This window comes from Carassius auratus, chromosome 10 (genome assembly GCF_003368295.1).
Source record: "Carassius auratus strain Wakin chromosome 10, ASM336829v1, whole genome shotgun sequence".
Taxonomy (NCBI): Eukaryota; Metazoa; Chordata; class Actinopteri; order Cypriniformes; family Cyprinidae; genus Carassius; species Carassius auratus.
The window spans coordinates 8549203-8569847 of NC_039252.1; the positions used below are offsets into that span (position 1 = coordinate 8549203).

At 35.0% G+C, this 20645-nt stretch overlaps 2 protein-coding genes across 2 annotated transcripts; both read left to right on the plus strand.

The window, feature by feature from the left end:
• Window positions 1–3811: 3811 nt before the first annotated feature.
• Window positions 3812–5974, plus strand: LOC113109458 (coxsackievirus and adenovirus receptor-like). The gene is made up of 5 exons (XM_026273023.1): window positions 3812–3921; window positions 4498–4694; window positions 5452–5562; window positions 5643–5781; window positions 5905–5974. The coding sequence occupies exons 1-5, from the start codon at window positions 3812–3814 to the stop codon at window positions 5972–5974; spliced, it is 627 nt and encodes a 208-aa protein (XP_026128808.1).
• Window positions 5975–6839: 865 nt separating this feature from the next.
• On the plus strand, window positions 6840–19307 carry LOC113109721 (V-type proton ATPase subunit B, brain isoform-like). Its single transcript, XM_026273462.1, has 14 exons — window positions 6840–7047; window positions 9571–9626; window positions 9949–10047; window positions 10146–10239; window positions 10322–10399; window positions 10509–10648; window positions 14097–14198; window positions 14279–14376; window positions 14494–14617; window positions 15218–15368; window positions 15462–15544; window positions 15645–15749; window positions 16242–16371; window positions 18394–19307. The coding sequence occupies exons 1-14, from the start codon at window positions 6915–6917 to the stop codon at window positions 18528–18530; spliced, it is 1530 nt and encodes a 509-aa protein (XP_026129247.1). The 5' UTR covers window positions 6840–6914; the 3' UTR covers window positions 18531–19307.
• The last annotated feature ends 1338 nt before the right edge of the window (window positions 19308–20645 follow it).

Genomic DNA, 20645 nt, shown 5'->3' on the forward strand with positions numbered 1-20645 from the left:
TAAGGTTGCAGTGGCCTGTTTAGGTCGGCATGAGAGAGCCTCACTGTTCTTTGCAAAGGAACTACCTTTAGACAAACTTTCACTGCATGTTAGTTTGGTAAAAATTCACTGAGCATAGCAAGGAATAAACTCAGTTTATTATCAGTAAACATTATTGCATTAAACATGATATAATGAAACGTTCCAATAATTTATTATTCTGTCCTTTGTATTTCTGAGTGGATTAACCTGAGAACAGTCTCTGTGGACCACATGACCATTGCACCACCTTCACTTGATACCAGAAGAGGCTTGTTGTCTCACAGTAGAGCCATTCAGAAGTGAGTGATGTGACATGACATTCAGCCAAGTACGGTGACCCATACTCAGAATTTGTGCTCTGCATTTAAGACCCAGAGCAGTGGGACGCCATTGATGCTGCGGCGCCGGGGAGCAGTTGGGGGTTCGGTGCATTGCTCAAGGGCACCTAAGTCATGGTATTGCCAGCCCGAGATTTGAACCCACAACCCTAGGGTTAGGAGTCAAACTCTCTAACCACTAGGCCACGACTTCCCAGAAGGCAAGGTGCATGAAGACTAAAGCAGAGAGATGAACTGTCCCTCCATGTGTAAGTCTCTATGTACAGTAAAATTGCAGAAATATCTGTTTTTATGGCCTATTTTCTAGCTCAGATAAGCCTTTGCACACAGAGGAACCTGTTGTTCTGGTCAATCAGCATGAACAGCCAAAATGTTTCTTCTTGTGTTGTATAATCTATGGTACAGGATAAATTTTGCTGATCAATGAGGTTACAGCTCTCACAACAGTGTAGGAGGAAGAATGGAGTGTGTTACAAAAAGAAAAGCACCAAAGATATGTTCCTTTCTCTCACCACAGGGAGGAAGATAAGAAACGTTTCACTTTGTGATTGTGGAAAAATGTCTTGAGGTCACTACAGGTGCGTATTTTGGACTTTTGCTGTGGTATAACGTTTTTATAAGATTTGTGTCCTATTTTTACTTTTTATATGTAAGATCAATGTTCACTACCAGTGAAGTGCTTTAAAAGAAGCTAGAATGTTTTGCTAAAGTACCCAAACGTTATCTGAATGTTTAAAATGCATTTTATTATTTTTTCTTTTTCTTTTTTTTTTTTTTTTTTTTTCTGTGTTCCAGCCATTTTGACCCAGCAGGGGTATTATTTTTCCCAAAAATGCTAATGTCTTCACATTGGACTTAAACCTTCTAACTTTGTTCAAAGAGAGTATAACAACTTCCTAAAATGTCATCATTTTGGGTATTTCAACAACTTATTAACTTTTTGTGAATTTGTTTACCAGCTCAGATCGATGAGGCCTACAATCAATCAGTTCCAAAAAGCCTGTGTAAACTGAAATAAAACAAGCTGACAAAAAGATTGAATCCCAGGCTGCGTTTACATTTGGCATTAACATGCGTTCAGACCATGGCGCGTTTATACTGGGCAACATCAATTGACTTTTCTATCTGGATAAACAATCTGATCTGTCTGTCCAGCAAAATATTTAAGTCTGCCGAGAATGGCCTAGTCCAAAGGCATCTTGAAGTGGTGGGTTTTCTTTTGAAAAGATTTTCAGTCAAGGGACATTTTACAAATCAAAGATAAATGTAGGAGTCTCATAGTCTCCACACGGGTGTTCTCCGTCATTTTTCAGTTTGCGGGCGATGGGGTGGTGTTTTGCATGATGTTGACCTGCGAATGCAGACACGATGGCTGGATTGCGTTTACATTACACTGAGATCCAATCACAATTTGTCCTCAACTACCTCTGGACCAGGACACGCATCGATTTACATTCCGATCAGAAGTGCATTAACACTTTTCAATGTGTCCGTGGACAACATACGGATACAGGTCGCATGTTAATGCTAAGTGTAAACGAAGCCCCAGATTTTGTCAGGATTGGACCTGTAGCATTTTTGAAAGCCAGCTTATTTTTCACTGGGAACACCAGTGTTTGTGCTAACATTTGAAGAATATTGTTAAAGACCAGATAACAATATTACAACAAACATTATCGGAAGAATGTTTGTTCATAACTTTGAGAGAACCTAAAAGTTCTAAAAACATTCCTTGTAGGGATCATTGATATGAAATTACATCATCCATCGTACATCATACTTTATAGCCATTTTGTTAAAATTCACTAGTAAAGTTAATTGGTGTAAAATATATATCTTTTTTTGCAGTTTCTTTTCATTTCTGGGCTCAAGCGTGTGTCTTAAAAACGTCAGACAGCTGAATGGGAGAAAGTGGCACAAAGAAAGGTGTTCAAACTGGAATTTACAAAACCGCTTCTGCAACACAAGGTTTGTGTGTTACCATTGAAAGTTCAAAATATTGTACCCAGCAAGACATGCTCATTATCTTCTTCACAGTCTCTCTCAGTCATGTTCTTTTATAGCGTTTGCTGTCTTTTTGCCTTCATCTTTTACAGATGTCAAAAATGGCCTTGTGTTAGACTTGCAAGTTTGTCCCCATCGTCCTCATTTATGATATTGACTGTGCTCGCCATGCTTTTGCTCAAAGCAAGTAAGTTTCACCAAGACTTGATGTACTTTGAAACTTGAATTCCAGCACTTTCTAGACCAGGTTAATTTGACATTCTGCTCACAACACAGCTAAAGTTCCTCAATTAGGCCTGAAAGTTTTCCATCATCCAAGTCATGGATGTATGATGGGAATTATTCACAAGCTTTTGGACCAAATCCAGATATTAGTCATTTGGAGAGTTTCATTATATGAGCTCATATGAATCATTCATGAGTGAGCACCAGGTCAGACTGTCAGCATGAAACTAGGACTATGAGAGATTTGGGAATAACAGGCTAATTGAAAATGATCATCCTTGGACTTTGACAGACAGAGACAAAATATACCTAGAAAGAACAGAACAACCCGAAGACTATAGTTATGCTAATAAATTAATTCTGGTTTGAAGCTTCAATATCACATTTAAAAGAAAATGATCTGTAAACTGCATTTACATGAACAGTTTGAAGATGTTTGTAGTCCATTGTTAATTTATTAAATGAGACAGGTGGCATTTTCAAGCCATGGATTCCTTCTGATTTTTATTTTTATTTTTCAGAATAGCAGTTTTTAATTTATGTAAAGTTTATGTTTATGTTTAAGTTACTTCCATGTCTGCAAGTATGTGATGTTTTGTTGTAGTCAGTATGTTTGTAGGTGTGAATGTATTTATTACGGAAGCCAATTTCTTTCATGTAAGAAAAAAGTCATTTTTCATAAGATACAGTCAATATTATTAGAAACTAAGGAATAATGAGATTAAGAAGTCAAAACAAAGTCAAAATTATAACCTATAAAGACACATTTAGCATAAAAACTTAAAATTAGATTTTTATGACTTTTTTTTATCTCAACATTTTTTACTGTCATAATTGTTTTTCTATCATAATTATGACTATTTATCTCATAATTTTGACTTTATACATTAAATATAAATACTTTTTTCCAGTTGTAAATAATAATAAAAATTACTGTATCTCATAATTATAATTTACCAAAGCATGATTTTGTTTCTCATGTGGTGGAAATGGGCCTCCAGAGTAAATATGTAGCACAAAATTAAAGTTTATTCACATAATGTTAACCACAACCCTATTTTACTCAATAAATAAATAATAAAAAGAAAACCTTATTCAAAATGAATGATATTAACTTGCAGGTTGGAATATAAACCAACGTCACGACTGAACAGCTCTTCAGAGCATTTTTTTAGTGGATGCACATGAATCTCTCGCCATATTCTGCAGATGTGACAGCAGCAATGAAAGTGACCTCCAGTGGGCCACAAACTCTTCAGATGGCTCAAGGGGATCCGGTTACTCTAGACTGCACCTACACGTCGAGCCAAGCAGACATAGGCGATTGTGATGGGTAATGTCACATATACTGTATATCCAGTCTTTTTTAGCAACCTTATTTTGCAACATGGAGTATAAGCTATTTTCTGTGTGAGATTCTGAATCATTATCTACTATGGGTATGTTTCCATTAGGGATCTTTAAATTTCTTTCAGATTTTGATTTGGCAATACTTTCCTCTTTCCCCGTTTAATATGCAAAGACTACATTTAAGTACACCACAGTTCTACAATCAAAGCTAAATGTTACGGCAACAAAGGGGCTCAACCAATGGAGTGTGAGTGGGGGCGGGGCTGTCAGTTCATTTGACCAATAGAAACGGAGATGTGTTCAGGCAAACTCAGAGCTGTTGAAAAGGGCCAAACAGTTTGAAAATGATTTTTTTCCTCTGAAAAGGTTTATTTTAAAGAGATGTCCTTGAAGATAATAGCTGTGTACCACTTCTCAGAAGTTATTTTTGCTTCCTATAAAATTTCACAATGCAATTTATAAACAGTCTTGAATTTGTATGGGTGAATTGTAACAGTTGTTGGACTCTCTTTGTGGCAGTGAAAGGACTATTTTCACTTTCACACAGATTGTGCTGAAGTATTGAGTTGATTGTGAATGCAAAAATTGTTTCGCCTCTCTTTGTGGCAGTGAGGCCGTCTGTGCCCACGTTTTGGGTCGATGGTGGTGAAGCAGCATCTCTCCGCTGCAGGTCAGATGAACGCACTGTACCTCTGCTGTATTCATGGAGGAGAGAGAGTGGAGGGTCCATTCCTCCAGATGCATTTCAGAGTAAGGGCTACCTCAGCTGGTAAAGTGTTATAATGACATGCTTCTTGTCCAGTGATTCCCTAGTGAAGTTTTAATTTCTTAATTATGGCTTTTGCAAAAGAATGTTGAGCCTATGATATAATATATTATGCATTAGAGAACAATTTATTTGAATTATGTCTAGTGGAGAGAAATATTGGAAATGCATTCCATGCAGGACCTAAATTAACCTAGTTAATTAGCACCTATTTAAAATAAAATAATGTAAAATGAAAAACAAAAACAAATTAATTTTTTTGTAAAAAAAAAAAATTATAAATAGAATTTGTTTAATAAAATTTTTGTGTCATTTAAGCCATTTATTGTTTTTACATGGGGGAATTGGTTAATTGTCGTTGAAAATCAGCAAGGATTAAAGAAGTTATTTATGCATATAATTGTACATAGAAAGTGTATATATATATATATATATATATATATATATATATATATATATATATATATATATATATATATATAAAAATTAAAACTAAATGAAACATAAATATGTATTGATGTTGTTATTCTAATAATATGAAATATAATAAAGCACCTTGTACTTTCACAGATGATGCATTATAATAACATTTCTACATATTTCTACATATGAGAAAAATATATATATATATAAAAACCTATAGATTTATGGACGACTGACATTTCTAAATAATTTAAATCATGTTTTTTTGTTGTTGTTGTTGTTGTTGTTGTTGTTTTCTTCCATACCTTTAGACTCCGTCATTAGGAGAACTTCTGATCAGTAATCACTCCGTAAGCCACTCCGGTGTCTATTCCTGTGCAGTTTCTATTGCTGTTGGGAAAGAGAGCTGTCGGCTTCACCTTCAATCTCTGATGCGTAAGTGAAGCGTATAGACACACCCTGTGGTGATTTTATGCTAACTGATTTCTCATAATTGTTTTCTCAATCTTCCAAAGCTCCTAAAAGAGCGGGGGTCATCACAGGAACCATTGTTGGATGTTTACTGATCATCATGATCCCTCTGATCATTATATGGCTTATCATCCTCAAATGTAACTGGAATCAACATGAGAAAGAGTTCTCCAATGAGATTAGGTGATATCAACCCCTCCATTTTTCTTCATGAATCCATCCATTTGCTTCAATGATGTGAAGTTTGATGTTAATAATGAGACTTTCTGGCTCTGATTTCTTTTATTTTTCTTTCTGTCCTTAAAGAGAGGATGCTCCTGCACCCTCAGGAATACAGCCTACAGGAATCAAAATGTTTTGCCTTGTAATTATGTAACGTTCAATGTAATTATACAGTAGGTTTAATGTGAAAGAAGGATATTATGTATAGGATTAATAATGCACATATGATTTGGTAAAATCTCTTAACAAGACCTAAATTCTATATTTGTGTGTGAGGAGCTTCCATTGTTGATGTTTTCTTAAGATGATGTAAATACAGTAAATATGGAAATTGTATGGTTGTTCTATGATATTTGGATGTTGATGGTAATTTTTAAACATCAATAAGCTGTAATGACAAGAAATGTAATGACAGAAAAAAAGGGAAAACAAAGGTGATGAAATTGGATGTGTATTTATAGTTGGATGTAACAATTAATAGTAATTGTTTTTTTTTTTTTTTTTTTTTTTTTTTTTTAGGACTTATTCTAAATTTGTTTGTTGAATTTGCAATGAAACATTCAAGAAAATCAGTTGTTGAAAAACAACAAAATCATAACTTTTTTAATATCCACATTTTTTGTTAAAATACAAATGGAAGTCTATTTTTAAGCATTTTGTAAAAAAAAAATTAAATTAATATGCAGTCATACATACTGCTTCTTGAATAATTGTACAATAATTGTAAAAATAATAATTATATGTTATTTAAACTAATTTTGAAGATATATATATATCTATCTATCTATCTACATGATCATCGGGATTTGCACAAAGATCATTTAGAGCTGGTATCATTCAAGCAAAGTAGAAACGTAAAAACATTTAAATTCTGAAATTAACATATTTTTACTCACGTTGTTATTCTAATAATATGAAATATAATAAAGCATATCCTATTATCCTGTCTCTAGTGACACCTCTAGAGGGCGCCATTGTTCACTGCGTCGATTTTGAAAAGGGGAGGGGGGAGAACCACATAAACACTATTGCGCATGATCAGTCGTGATCTCACGCTTAGCTTACAGTTGTGATTTTTGTGTAGTATAGTCATCATGAAGGCTCTTAGAGGAATGGTGAGTGGAGCCGTGAGTGAAATATCATCTGCTGTTACCGGGAGCAAATACGTCGCCGTTCGGGAAAATGTCCTCGCCGTGACTCGTGACTACATTTCTCAGCCGAGATTAAGTGAGTGACCAGTGCTGACTATGAAGGGCCCGTACAAACAGAAACCCATCCACGTAGCCATCAAATGATGTGTCTATGTCGCAACGAATGAATGACGCGCTCTGTATTTACACTGCATCTTCTAATCATCATCATCATCATCATCATCATCATCATGTTAATTTCAGCTGCAGACATTTAGCTTCTAATTTGTAGCATTTCTGATATTGTAACGTTAATTACGCCTGATCCAAAATATGCAATCAAATGAATTCAGGGTCAGCTTGAAGAATATGTTCCTTGCAACTGCATATTGTTTATGTCTAATTGCATGATCTTAACATCAATTTAGAGGTTTGGTTTTCACCACATATGTCGTTAAAAAAAATCAACATGATTCAGGTTTTATACACGATCTGCATCGTGATGGCTTCGTGGCAAGCCGTTTTAACATTTAGAGTAGTCCTTTAATATATATAATTATGTTACTAGTTCTTTTTCATTATTATTTATTACGTTATTACAGTAGTACAGAAGTACTACTACCAATTAAAAAGTTGTTACTACCAGAAAAAATTGGAATACATACTAGTTTAAGTTAATCTGTTTATTCAGAGCTTGTACACCTGAAGTGTGCATACACTAAAAGGCTGGTCAAATAGCACCTGATTACTTAGTTGTCACCTAATTGCACTAATATGGTTAAAACACATAAACACATACAGTTTACGTATAAACACAGTTAATTATGTCTTAATTGAAAGTAAACAGTTGAGAGAAAAACAGATGCATGCTGCTCTTAAAGCAACAGTACTAAACATACTGCTGATTGTCATACAATTCTGTCATTATTTAGCTACTCTCTGTCATGTTGTACCAAAACTTGTGTTAGTTTCTTTCTGAACACAAAAGATGATGTTTTGAAGAATGTGGGTAACCAAACAGTTGCTGGTCCACACCACTGATTTATATATATGACTGGATCACATATCGCGTCCTAAACTGCCAGCAGACAGTGAAGCCACCGGAAGTGTTCGATCCTTACTAATCCCTACCAGCAGAGAGCACCATTTAGTCGCATTCAAACCGCTGTCCTAATATCACTCGATTTGAAGCAAATCAGTCAAACGGGACTCGATTTTATGTTATGTGTATGTAAATTAATGTTTACTTCAGATGTTATCTGCAGTGTTTGCGGTCTTTAGCGGCAGGATAAGCGATATATTTAAATAGTTTAGGTGGGTGTGTCTGCTGCGCACTGACGACACAGGTAACTGATCCAACACAAAATATTGCTTATTTCTTTATGAACATAATTATTCAGTAATTATTAAACATGAGCGTATTAGTATCAGAAATTGATTTGAGTATATTAGAATGAATGATACAATTATGTTGTTAATATTGCTTAATGAAAATCTTAACTTACTATCTCGGAAATAAAGCTTTATGTCTTTAAATCGGTACTGTATATAGTCAGTTATTTATCTGAATAAATTCAGATTTCAGATTGAGCACTTTGTAGTTTGTTATATATGTTGAGGTCGTGTTCATCTGGTGTTTATCGTGTTCATGATGTTTGCTACTGTAATGAACCTAGCTTTTTAATAAGTAGGGGAAATTTGCGACATTTAAAAAAATAAAAATAACCAGCAGCTGGTTTCACACATTTTTCAAAATAATTTTTATGTTCAACAGAAGAAAGAAACTCATTCAGGTTTAAAACAACTTGATAGTGAGCAAATGATGACAATTTTCATTTTTGGCTAAACTGTTTCTTTAAAATTAATAAAATAAAACACAAAGAGAAAAAATCACTCATTGTTCTTTACTGAAGAACTTTAATACAGTTGCTAAAGTTCAGCAGTAATAAAATAACTTGATATTTTCAACATTTCACATCGTATCTTTTAGCACCACATAGTATCAATAACAGTATCGATAAGTACCTTTATCGATAAGCAGTATCGGTATCGGTATTGATAAAACGTAATCGATCATAGGATCCTGGTTAATACTTGTGATGTTGTTGTTTTACTAGAAATAAAAGTAAATAGTAGTAACAAAATAAACAGATTAATTATAAATTGGCTTGCCACAGATGGCCCCATCATCAGCTGCACTGATGACATCACAACATGCTAGGAGCTTCAACAGATTTGATATTTAAACTGGTTAATTCTTAAATATGGTAAAATATTTTTTTTTAAACTTAAGCAAATAAATAAATTGTTAGGAATAGCACATTTGTGAGGCATAATGTCTTTTTATTTACTGATTATGAGCATCTCTGTTATTTATTTCCTTTTAGGATTCATGTTTTTGTATGTTATGACATTCTCATTCTTTTTCTTTATTTTTCTTTTAAAGACACTTTGAGCATAACATGATGTCATTTTATCAGGTGATATGTGCTTTATTTTTTACTGTATTTATTTTTCATAATGCAGAGCTTACTGATTATAAAAAAAAAAAAAAAAAAAAAAACTTCAGAGACTAAGTTGTGTTTGTATTTGACATTGATTTTTTTTATTGTATGTAAAGCTTATAAAACCGTGGCTGGTGTTAATGGACCCCTGGTCATTTTGGATCAAGTGAAGGTATTGTATTTCTATATTATTTATCACCATTGTTACATGTCTAATTTTTATTGTGTTTTAGAAACATTATGCATCCAAATATGGCCCCACAGCTGTCAGCTTGGTTATTGAGTATAAAGTACAAAATAAAAGTCAATATAAAATATTTTCACATAAATGGTAATGATGACTTGGCCACTTCTACTCAATAACAGATTTTCATTATTGTGTTTATAAACATGAATTCAGAAGTGAAGACATTCATCTCATTTGTTTGGAAAGTGCTGGATTACACTAGTAATTGATGTAATGTTAACTGGTTGTTTAGTAACGTGTGCTTCAGTTCCCCAGGTTTGCTGAGATCGTTCATCTGACTTTGCCTGATGGCACCAAGAGGAGCGGACAAGTGCTGGAGGTCACAGGTTCCAAAGCTGTGGTACAGGTCAGTGAATGAGACCTTCTGAAATACCTATGTAAAAAAAAAAAAAAATCCACTGCAGAAATCTGATCAGTATCATCCCTTATTATTTAATTTTTAAGGTGTTTGAGGGAACATCTGGTATCGATGCCAAAAAAACTTCATGTGAATTCACAGGGGACATTTTGCGCATACCTGTGTCTGAGGATATGCTGGGTAAGAAGAAAAAAGGAGACATGCTGAAGCCATGTGATATTTTTTATCATGTGTAATTGGTAAAACTAGAAGTCTGTTATAGGTCGGGTCTTCAACGGCTCAGGAAAGCCAATTGATCGAGGACCCGTGGTGCTGGCGGAGGACTACTTAGACATTAATGGTACATGTCACTGAGGCCACATAAATTATGACACTCACAAATAGTCATCGGTGGCATTTTTGGGTATTGATGATATGTGTACCATCCAATTTCCTCCTGCTTCCTGTAGGTCAGCCGATTAATCCTCAGTGTCGTATTTATCCTGAGGAAATGATCCAGACTGGCATCTCTGCCATTGATGGAATGAACAGTATTGCAAGAGGCCAAAAAATTCCCATTTTTTCTGCAGCTGGTCTACCCCACAATGAGGTGAGACTGCTGTTGTTGTTTTTTAAACGTTTTATTTATTTATTTATTTTAAAGCATGATTATATAAAAGGTGATTCTGCCTGAAGAGACACACACACACTGGATATTTTGAATGAAATTTTTACCTTTATTCAGTAAAGATACATTAAATTAATCAAAAGTGACAGTAAAGACATTTATAATATCACTTTATAATTATACTTTGTTTCAAATTGTTGAATTTGTTTCAAATAAATTCTGTTATTTTGAACCTACTATTAAAGTATTATGCAGTGAGTGCAACTGTTTTCATAATTGATAGTAAAAAAGAGTCAAAGAGTTTCTTGAGCAGCAAGTCAGCATAATAAAATCATTTCTGAAAAATCATGTTACACTGTTGACTGGAGTAATGTTGCTGAAATTTCCAGTGCAGAAGAAAGTACAGACATACAAACCCGATTCCAAAAAAGTTGGGACACTGCGCAAATTGTGAATAAAAACAGAATGCAATGATATGGAAGTTTCAAATTTCCATATTTTATTCAGAATACAACATAGATTACATATCAAATGTTAAAACTGAGAAAATGTGTATTTTTAAGGGGAAAATAAGTTTATTTTAAATTTCATGGCATCAACGCATCTCAAAAAGTTGGGACAAGGCCATGTTTACCACTGTGTGGCATCCCCTCTTCTTTTTATAACAGTCTGCAAACGTCTGGGGACTGAGGAGACAAGTTGCTCAAGTTTAGGAATAGGAATCTTGTCCCATTCTTGTCTAATACAGGCTTCTACAGTAGTTGCTCAACTATCTTTGGTCTTCTTTGTCACATCTTCGTCTTTATGAGCGCCAAATGTTTTCTATGGGCGAAAGATCTGGACTGCAGTCTGGCCATTTCAGGACCCAGATCCTTCTTCTACACACCCATGATGTTGTAATTGATGCAGTATGTGGTCTGGCTTTGTCATGTTGGAAAATGCAAGATCTTCCCTGAAAGAGACAACGTCTGGATGGGAGCATATGTGCCACACGCACTCATGCAACTCCATACCATCAGAGATGCAGGCTTCTGAACTGAGCGCTGATAACAACTTGCGTTGTCCTTGTCCACTTTAGTCCGGATAACATGGCGTCCCAGTTTTCCAAAAAGAACTTCAAATTTTGATCGTCTGACTACAGAACAGTTTTCCACTTTGCCACAGTCCATTTTAAATGAGCCTTAGCCCAGAGAAAATGCCTGCGCAACTAGATCATGTTTAGATATGGCTTCTTTTTTGACCTACAGAGTTTTAGCCGGTAACGGCGAATGGCACGGTGGATTGTGTTCACCGACAATGTTTTCTGTAAGTATTCCTGAGCCCATGTTGTGATTTCCATTACAGTAGCGTTCCTGTATGTGACCAGTGCCATCTAAGGGCCTGAAGATCACGGGTACCCAGTATGGTTTTCTGCTCTTGACCCTTACGCACAGAGATTATTTCAGATTCTCTCAATCTTTGGATGATATTATTCACTGTAGAAGATGATGATGATAACTTCAAACTCTTTACAATTTTTCTCTGAGAAACTCCTTTCTGATATTCCACCGCAGCATTGGGGGAATGGTGATCCTCTGCCCATCTTGATTTCTGAGAGACAAGGACTGTGTAGCCCTTTAATGAAATCCAAAATGAGCCAATATTTGGCATTACATTTCAAAATGTCTCACTTTCAACATTTGATATGTTATTTATATTCTATTGTGAATAGTGAAATGTATAGTGAAATAGTCTAATGTGAAATATTTAATGAGATTTTTAAATTATTCCATTCCTTTTTTTACTCACAATTTGTAGAGTGTCCCAACTTTTTTGGAATCAGGTTTGTATATAGGAATAACACAGAGATGGAATATAACCTTAAAGGGTGCATTCTGTAATTTTACTATATAACATACATAACTATGTTTTCAGATGTGTATAAAGACCTAACTTAATGAACTGTTGTGTTTTTATTACCTTAGCTTGGGCAATTTATATCTACATTCAAAGGTTCCCTTACCTGGAAGTCTCCACCATGTTTATACAGTAGCCCTAAACAAACAAACTGCTCTACAGAGCATGTTTTGTCACTTTGTTGTTCTTGCAAATAAAACACTGACACAATGATGAACAAGTGCATTAATATTCGCAATAACAATGATTCATTGAATAATTAAGTAAATATAATTCCTTAATATATTTTATATTGAAGAAATCTCATTGCTTTCTGCTGTCTTTACCGCCGACATCTTAGTCCTGAATCAGCCACCGTAGCTTCTCTGAAGGGAGGGGTGAGCGGGGGACAGAGCCGTTGGTTGCAATTCGCAAGCTCACCGCTAGATGTTAAAATTTATACACCTCACCCTTTAATTAAAAAAAGAACATTAAATAATAATGCACTATATACAGAAGTAGAAGTGTTGAAGTAAGGAATAATTGACGATGGGCCGTTGAATTATTAGAAAAATAATGCACACCCGAGGTGGTGATGTGGCCACAACGCGAAGCGTCAAATGATAAAATCGTTAGGGCAGCGCTGACGACATATTTTTGTGCAAACTGAGTGACTGTTATTACAGTTAACTATGCGAAGTGATATGAAACTGTAAAGCGGTCAAGAGAGCTGTCTGGAACTACGTTCACTGTGCGTTTCCCAGAAAATAATTGCACACCTCAGAACGTTCGTCAGCCAACTAGATTCAAGCATTCAACGACCCCTGTAGTATAAATGTTTATAGATTGTTTAAATGGATATACAGATATGTTAATTTACAAGTGTGCATTTTACAAATATAAAAATGTTGAATTCCACGTATAAACATAAATGTAATTTATGATTAACAATGTATAGTTATGGAACATATGGAATTATATTTGCTTAAAAAAATGAACGTAACTTTATAAAACTGAATGTAACTTTTTCAGAAACTATCAAAAATATACCATTACAAAAGAAGAAAAATACAATCAGTCGCACATATTTAATAGGCTCTTCAAATATGCTTCATTCTTTGTTAATGTTTTTTAAAGATTTGTTTTCTCTAATCGTGGATTCTGAATGCATTGCCACAGATTTCGCTTACGCTTCACAGTTTTTCATTTGGTGTTTTGACAAACCTCTCGTGGGGGCGGGCTTAACAGTGATTTACTCTGATTGGATAGTGAGCTTTTGATGGACAGGTGCTCTCTGACTTGGAAGTACAGACGTTACTCAGTGGCGCGCATATTGGAAAGCTCTCGCTGTGATTTGTATGCAATGCGTCGTGCTTTGTATTACTAAATATGTAAATAATATTTGACCTTAGATCGTCTCAGTCTACCTAACAATTGGCATTTACATTTAATAATTTAGCCGAAGCTTTTATCCAAAGCTACTTACAAATGAGAACAATAGAAGCAATATTGAACCCACTTTTTTTTCTCACTTTAATGTAACTGTGTTGTTCAGATTGCTGCACAGATCTGTCGTCAGGCGGGATTGGTGAAGAAGTCCAAAGATGTTATGGATTATAGTGAGGACAACTTTGCCATTGTGTTTGCTGCCATGGGGGTGAGGAGCACTTCTGATTAAAGAATAACGTCTACATCCATACCAATGGGAAATCTTAATGAAGTAACTTGTGTCATTAGGTCAACATGGAGACTGCAAGATTTTTTAAGTCTGATTTTGAAGAAAACGGTTCCATGGACAATGTGTGCCTCTTTTTAAATTTGGCCAATGATCCCACGTCAGTATACTCTCAAATATTCTTGAACGTTTAAGGCATTTCACCCCAAAATGTATATTTTATTTATAAAAGTATTTTAATGTGACTTGGACTAAAATGTTTGATGTCCTGTTGCAGGATTGAACGCATCATCACCCCTCGCCTTGCACTTACCTCAGCTGAGTTTCTGGCTTACCAGTGTGAGAAACACGTGCTGGTCATATTGACTGACATGAGCTCTTATGCCGAGGCTTTACGAGAGGTACAGTGTGTTAATTTTCGGGCTGTCAAATGATTAATTGCATCCAAAATATGTTTTTGTTTACATAATATGTGCGTTTATTCTGTATATTTATTCTGTATATACAAAGACAAACACATACAGCATATATCTTGAAAATATTTGTGTATATTTATATATTTATATTCATATAAATTATATCATATATCAATATATTTAATATATAAAAATAACATATTTTTCTTAAACATACATGCATATGTTTATTTATATATCCATAATAAATGTACACAGTGCACACACATATATTATGTAAACAAAAATTTATTTTGGATTAGATTAATCCTGATTAATCATAAGACAACACTAAAATATACATAACATATTTCTTAAATGCATGCACGTGTGTGTGTGTGTGTGTGTGTGTGTGTGTGTGTGTGTGTGTGTGTGTGTGTATTTATATATGCATATAAATATATACAGCACACACACGTTACATAAACTTTTATTTCGGTTGCAATTAATCGATTTGGCGTACCTAGTGAATTTATACTTACAGCCATTAGCATCAAGGCTAAACATGCTACTCCTGACTTTGCATTAATCCCTATCATCTTGAAGGTCTCAGCAGCTAGAGAAGAGGTTCCTGGTCGACGTGGTTTCCCAGGTTACATGTACACTGATCTGGCAACAATATACGAGAGGGCTGGACGTGTGGAGGGACGCAATGGCTCCATCACTCAAATCCCAATCCTCACTATGCCCAATGATGGTTAGCAAACCTACAGTACTTGTTCCTACTCCTCTTTCATTACTTTAATCATCATAAATGGTTTACTTGCTTAATTTAATCTCCTGTCCACAGATATTACACATCCTATTCCCGATTTAACTGGCTACATCACCGAGGGTCAAATTTATGTGGACAGGCAGCTTCATAACAGACAGGCGAGTAATGGAATCAAGCTTACTGGATGAAAATATATTTTTTAGAACATTATTGAATCCTTTATGCTGTTAAATAGCAACTGTTGATATTTCTATACAGATCTATCCTCCCATCAATGTACTACCTTCTTTGTCTCGATTGATGAAGTCAGCCATTGGTGAAGGAATGACACGCAAAGACCACTCAGATGTCTCTAATCAGCTGGTAAGTATGGACATCATTTTAGATCAGCTAATTATGTCTAAAATATTTTCAATTTTGGTAACACTTTATTTTAAGGTGTCATTGTTACACATTACATGTTCTTACTATATAATAGAAATAAATAATGCATAGTTACTAGTCCCATTGCTGATCGGCTACCAGTCACTATTGGCCACAAATTGCTTTGGGATCTTTGATTGGTGGTCTCTATAAAGGCCGATCTCATAAACTGATCTCAAGCTGATGATTAGTCTGACGTGCCATGGCATGGTCTCAGTCTCTGTCTGGTGCAGGTGAAATAATTGTAATGCTGAAGGTGATGTACGATTCATATTTCTTCATCAAATAACTTCTAAAGAAATCTGAAAACCTTTTACTACTATGTAGGAGAACTCTTAGCGGTAAGATAAAATGTTTTGTGAATACAGGCCTTAAAGTTTTAGGCACATAGAGATTTAAATTTGATTTTAAATTATTTCTAATCTTTTGCAGTATGCTTGCTATGCCATCGGGAAAGATGTGCAGGCAATGAAGGCCGTGGTTGGGGAAGAAGCACTGACATCAGATGACTTGTTGTACCTGGAGTTCTTACAGAAATTTGAGAGGAATTTTATTTCCCAGGGTAAGTATAGCAATAAGAGTTGACCTGTGGAATGATACCAAAAAAAAAATCTTGTCTTAAGGCCCTTCCAAAAAAAAAAAAAACTTAAAAAACGCATCTATTCAGCTGCCCTCAAATGAGTCCCAAACAAAGTTTATACAAAAAAAAATGTATCTTTCTCTGTGCATTATCAGTTCACAATATTGTTGATATCTATATCCAGCCATAAAAAAACAATGTTTTTTCTAAACATTTTGAAAAAAAGGTCGATTTCTGTCTTCAGTTAATTCTAATTCATTATCTCTTGTTAAGTGTTCAATGCTTGGCAAACAGTTTTCGAGGTGTAAGCACTTCAATGATTGTAACTTATCTTTGCCAACTGGTTTTCAGCACCATACAAAGAAACAAAAACTTTAGTTTGTCATCAAGCATATGTTTACCTCAGTGTAAATGTCACCTTAGGAATGCATTGATTGTATTGAAAAATACAACCGTTATTGCTCTCGTTATTTACATTTGGCATGCAAGGATGTTTAGTAAGAAGGAAATGTGGCTAGTAAAAGTAAAATTAATTAAATGTTTAAATTTTTTAAAAAGGCAATCCAAAATGTAGGTGAGTTTGTTTCTTCATGGGAACAGATTTGGAGAAATTTAGCATTACATCTCTTGTTCCCCATCGGATGCTCTGCAGTGATTGGGTGCAATCAGAATGAAAGTCCAAACAGCTGATAAAAACCTCACCATCCACAATTAATCCACACAAGTCCAGTCCATCAATTCATGTTTTGTGAAGCGGAAAGCAGTGCTTTTTTAAGAAACAAAGACATCAATTGATGAACTAGAGTCGTGTGGATTTCTTGTGTTGTTTTTATCAGCTGTCTGGACTCTCATTCTGATGGCACCCATTCACTGCATTGGTGAGCAAGTGATGTAATGTTAAAGGTGTCATATGATGCGATTTTAAAATTTCCTTCCTCTTTGGAGTGTCACAAGCTCAAGAAGATATGTAAATTTGCAAAGACTAAAGTCTCAAATCCAAAGAGATATTCTTTATAAAAGTTAAGACTCGTCCACGCCCTCCTATAACGGCTCATACTAACATGGCCCCATGTCTACATCATGATGTGGGAAGATTTGCAAAAAGGGTTTAACTTTTATTCTCGCTGTTTTTGCTGGTGCCATGTTGTGAGTTTTGAGCAGTGTAGAGTAGGTTTGTTGTTTCTCTGATGAAAAATGGAGACATGGTTTTATTTTTACGCAACACAAATCGCAAAAAGACAGTATAAGTCATTATAATCAGTAATTATGTTCCCACTGGATGCAACAAATGCCTCATTTGTAATGGGTTTTGTTGGTTTTGTCTCGTCTAGTGATGTCTGGACGGTGAATGAATCATTCAATTTAATCGGATGTTCTTAGTGAACCAGTTCACCAAATCAAACTGAATCATTTGAAACGGTTCACGTCTCCAGTACGCACTAATCCACAAATTAATTTGTTTCGTTCATAAACATGCCTGACTCTCCCACTGACGTGAAACAAAACCAATATCCTAAATTAGTCAGTTACTCCTAACTGAACCACTAAAGAGAACCGATGATGGGATGTGCATGAGCAGAGCAGCTGGACTGAGTCTCGTCCTGCTGGGAGAAGGCATGAATGAAGGAGGGTAACACTTCCGTCACACGCTTGAGGCAGTCGGCAAATCACAATGCACGGGATAGCTGGCCAATCACAGCACACCTCGCTTTTTTAGAACGATGAGATTTGTGAAAAAAAAGTCACATTTCAGAAAGGCATTATATGGAAAATAATGTGTTTAAGCATTAAATCGCATTAACACATTGCATTACATCAAATACACAAAATTAAGTTATTTTTTGCAACGTCACATGACCCCTTTATATTTCTCCAAGAAACAACTCCCTTCCATCTTTGATGGCATGTACTGTAGGTGATATCTAATATTTAGTTATATATATATATATATGGGTTGCACTATTTTCTAACTTCAGAATGAGCCTAACATGTTTTGTGCCACAGGTGCATATGAGAACCGAACTGTGTTTGAAACACTGGACATTGGCTGGCAGCTGTTGAGAATCTTCCCCAAGGAGATGCTGAAGAGGATTCCTCAGAGCACTCTGACTGAGTTTTACCCCCGAGACTCCAAACATTAGTGTTGCTTCCTTCTATGTTATTACTTTGGTCTCTCAACTAGCTATGAATCTGTCCTCTACACTTCTAGATGTTACTCGCTGTTCTCTGCTCAGATCAAGTACACAGAGTCTACATTGATGGAATACTACGTTTTTTTTTTTTTCATCGCTGCTCTTGGTATTTATTTATTTATTTACTATGTAAGTGTTGCTGAATAGTAAAGCAAATATTATATGAATATTGTTGTTACACTGCAGTGTGAAATTATTGTGTGTGTGTGTGTGTAGCTCAGTGGGTCAAACTTTGTTCTGAACAGTGCAGGAAAGGACAATATTTCTCTTTGCTGGCAACATTTTAGAGCAACTGACAAATCTACTACAAAGCAGCCTGTGTTTCAGAAGTGCCAAGTTAAATGTATAATAGCTTGATGCGTTCTATGAATATTTTATTGTAATAATGAATAAACTATCTATAAAAGTGCATATTTAACATGAAGTATGAAAAGAAGCCCATGTTCATAGAATGAATTACAAAGGAATAGAAAAGCAAACATTGAACAGATTTATCATTTGTGGTGTACTGTTAATTATTTTACAATTTGTATAAAAGTGTGTAATTTGTTTGTGTAAGCAATATGTTTATTATAATTTATTTTGGTGCCATGAATATATGTACTGTGTTAAAGTGTGTGATATCAAGTGAATTCATAATGAAGTGATTGTTGTCCTAATGCATGAATGCTATATTGAAAATGTATGTGAACACTGGCTGAATAAAAAAAAAAAAAAAAAAAAAAACTGTGATGTGTTATAAATGAATTGTCATTTTGATAGTCATCAAATATACAGGTGCATCTCAAATTAGAATGTAGTGGAAAAGTTAATTTATTTCAGAAATTCAATTCAAATTGTGAAACTTGTGTATTAAATAAATTCAGTGCACACAGACTGAAGTAGTTTATGTCTTTGGTTCTTTTAATTGTGATGATTTTGTTCACAAATTCACCATATCAAATTAGAGTGCTTCATAAGATCAATAAAAACAAAAAAAATTTAGTGCATTGTTGGCCTTCTGGAAAGTATGTTAATTTATTGTACATGTACTCAATACTTGGTAGGGGCACCTTTTTGCTTTAATTACTGTCTCAATTCAGCGTGGCATGGGGGTGATCAGTTTGTGGCACTGCTGAGGTGGTATAGAATCCCAGGTTTATTTGTCAGTGGCCTTCAGCTCATCTGCATTTTTCGGTCTCTTGTTTTTCATTTTCTTCTTGGCAATAGATCAATAATAGATAATAGATTCTCTATGGGGTTCAGGTCTGGTGAGTTTGCTGGCCAGTCAAGCACACAAACACCATGGTAATTTAACCAACTGCAGGGTGTTTTTAGTTGATTTACTGATTGTCATTTAACCATATTCTAATTTGTTAAGATAGTGAACTGGTGGGGTTTTTTTTTTTATGTGAGCCAAAATCACCACAATTAAAAGAACCAAAGACAAACTACTTCAGACAGTGTGCAGTGAATTTAATACACGATTTTCACAATTTCAGCTGAATAACTTAAATGATCTTTTCCACAACATTTACATTTATTGAGATGCACCTGTAATTAATGGTTTGGTGTTGAATTATTTTGAAACTGATGTAATTTGCACAACAGCACTTTACAAAATATTAAGTGCATACTCATTCAACCGGAAAATATGTCTTAGCAAAGTTATACTAAGTGAGAGTCAGAGAGAGAGTGAGAGATCTATCCATATGTGGCAGGGGGACGAGCGGTCATGAAAGTCGTATAGACAAATACGCCACCCGTAATATACCGGGACATAACATCCCTAAGCAAAGGACACAGGTTTGTTCCCAAAGGCAGGGTAAGTATGAAGATGGACAGATATAAAACAATACAGACAGAAGGATAACCCAGCTGCTAGCATTCATTCATAGTGCCATGTCAAAAAGGGGCAGCACCAAGGACGATGCAGCCCAAGAAACCAACCACTTCCCCCTTTTTTATCAGAATCAGAATGAGCTTTATTGCCAGGTATGTTTACACATACGAGGAATTTGTTTTCATGGCAGATGCTCTGCAGTGCAACAGAATGACAGAGACAAAAATAAAATAAAATAAAAT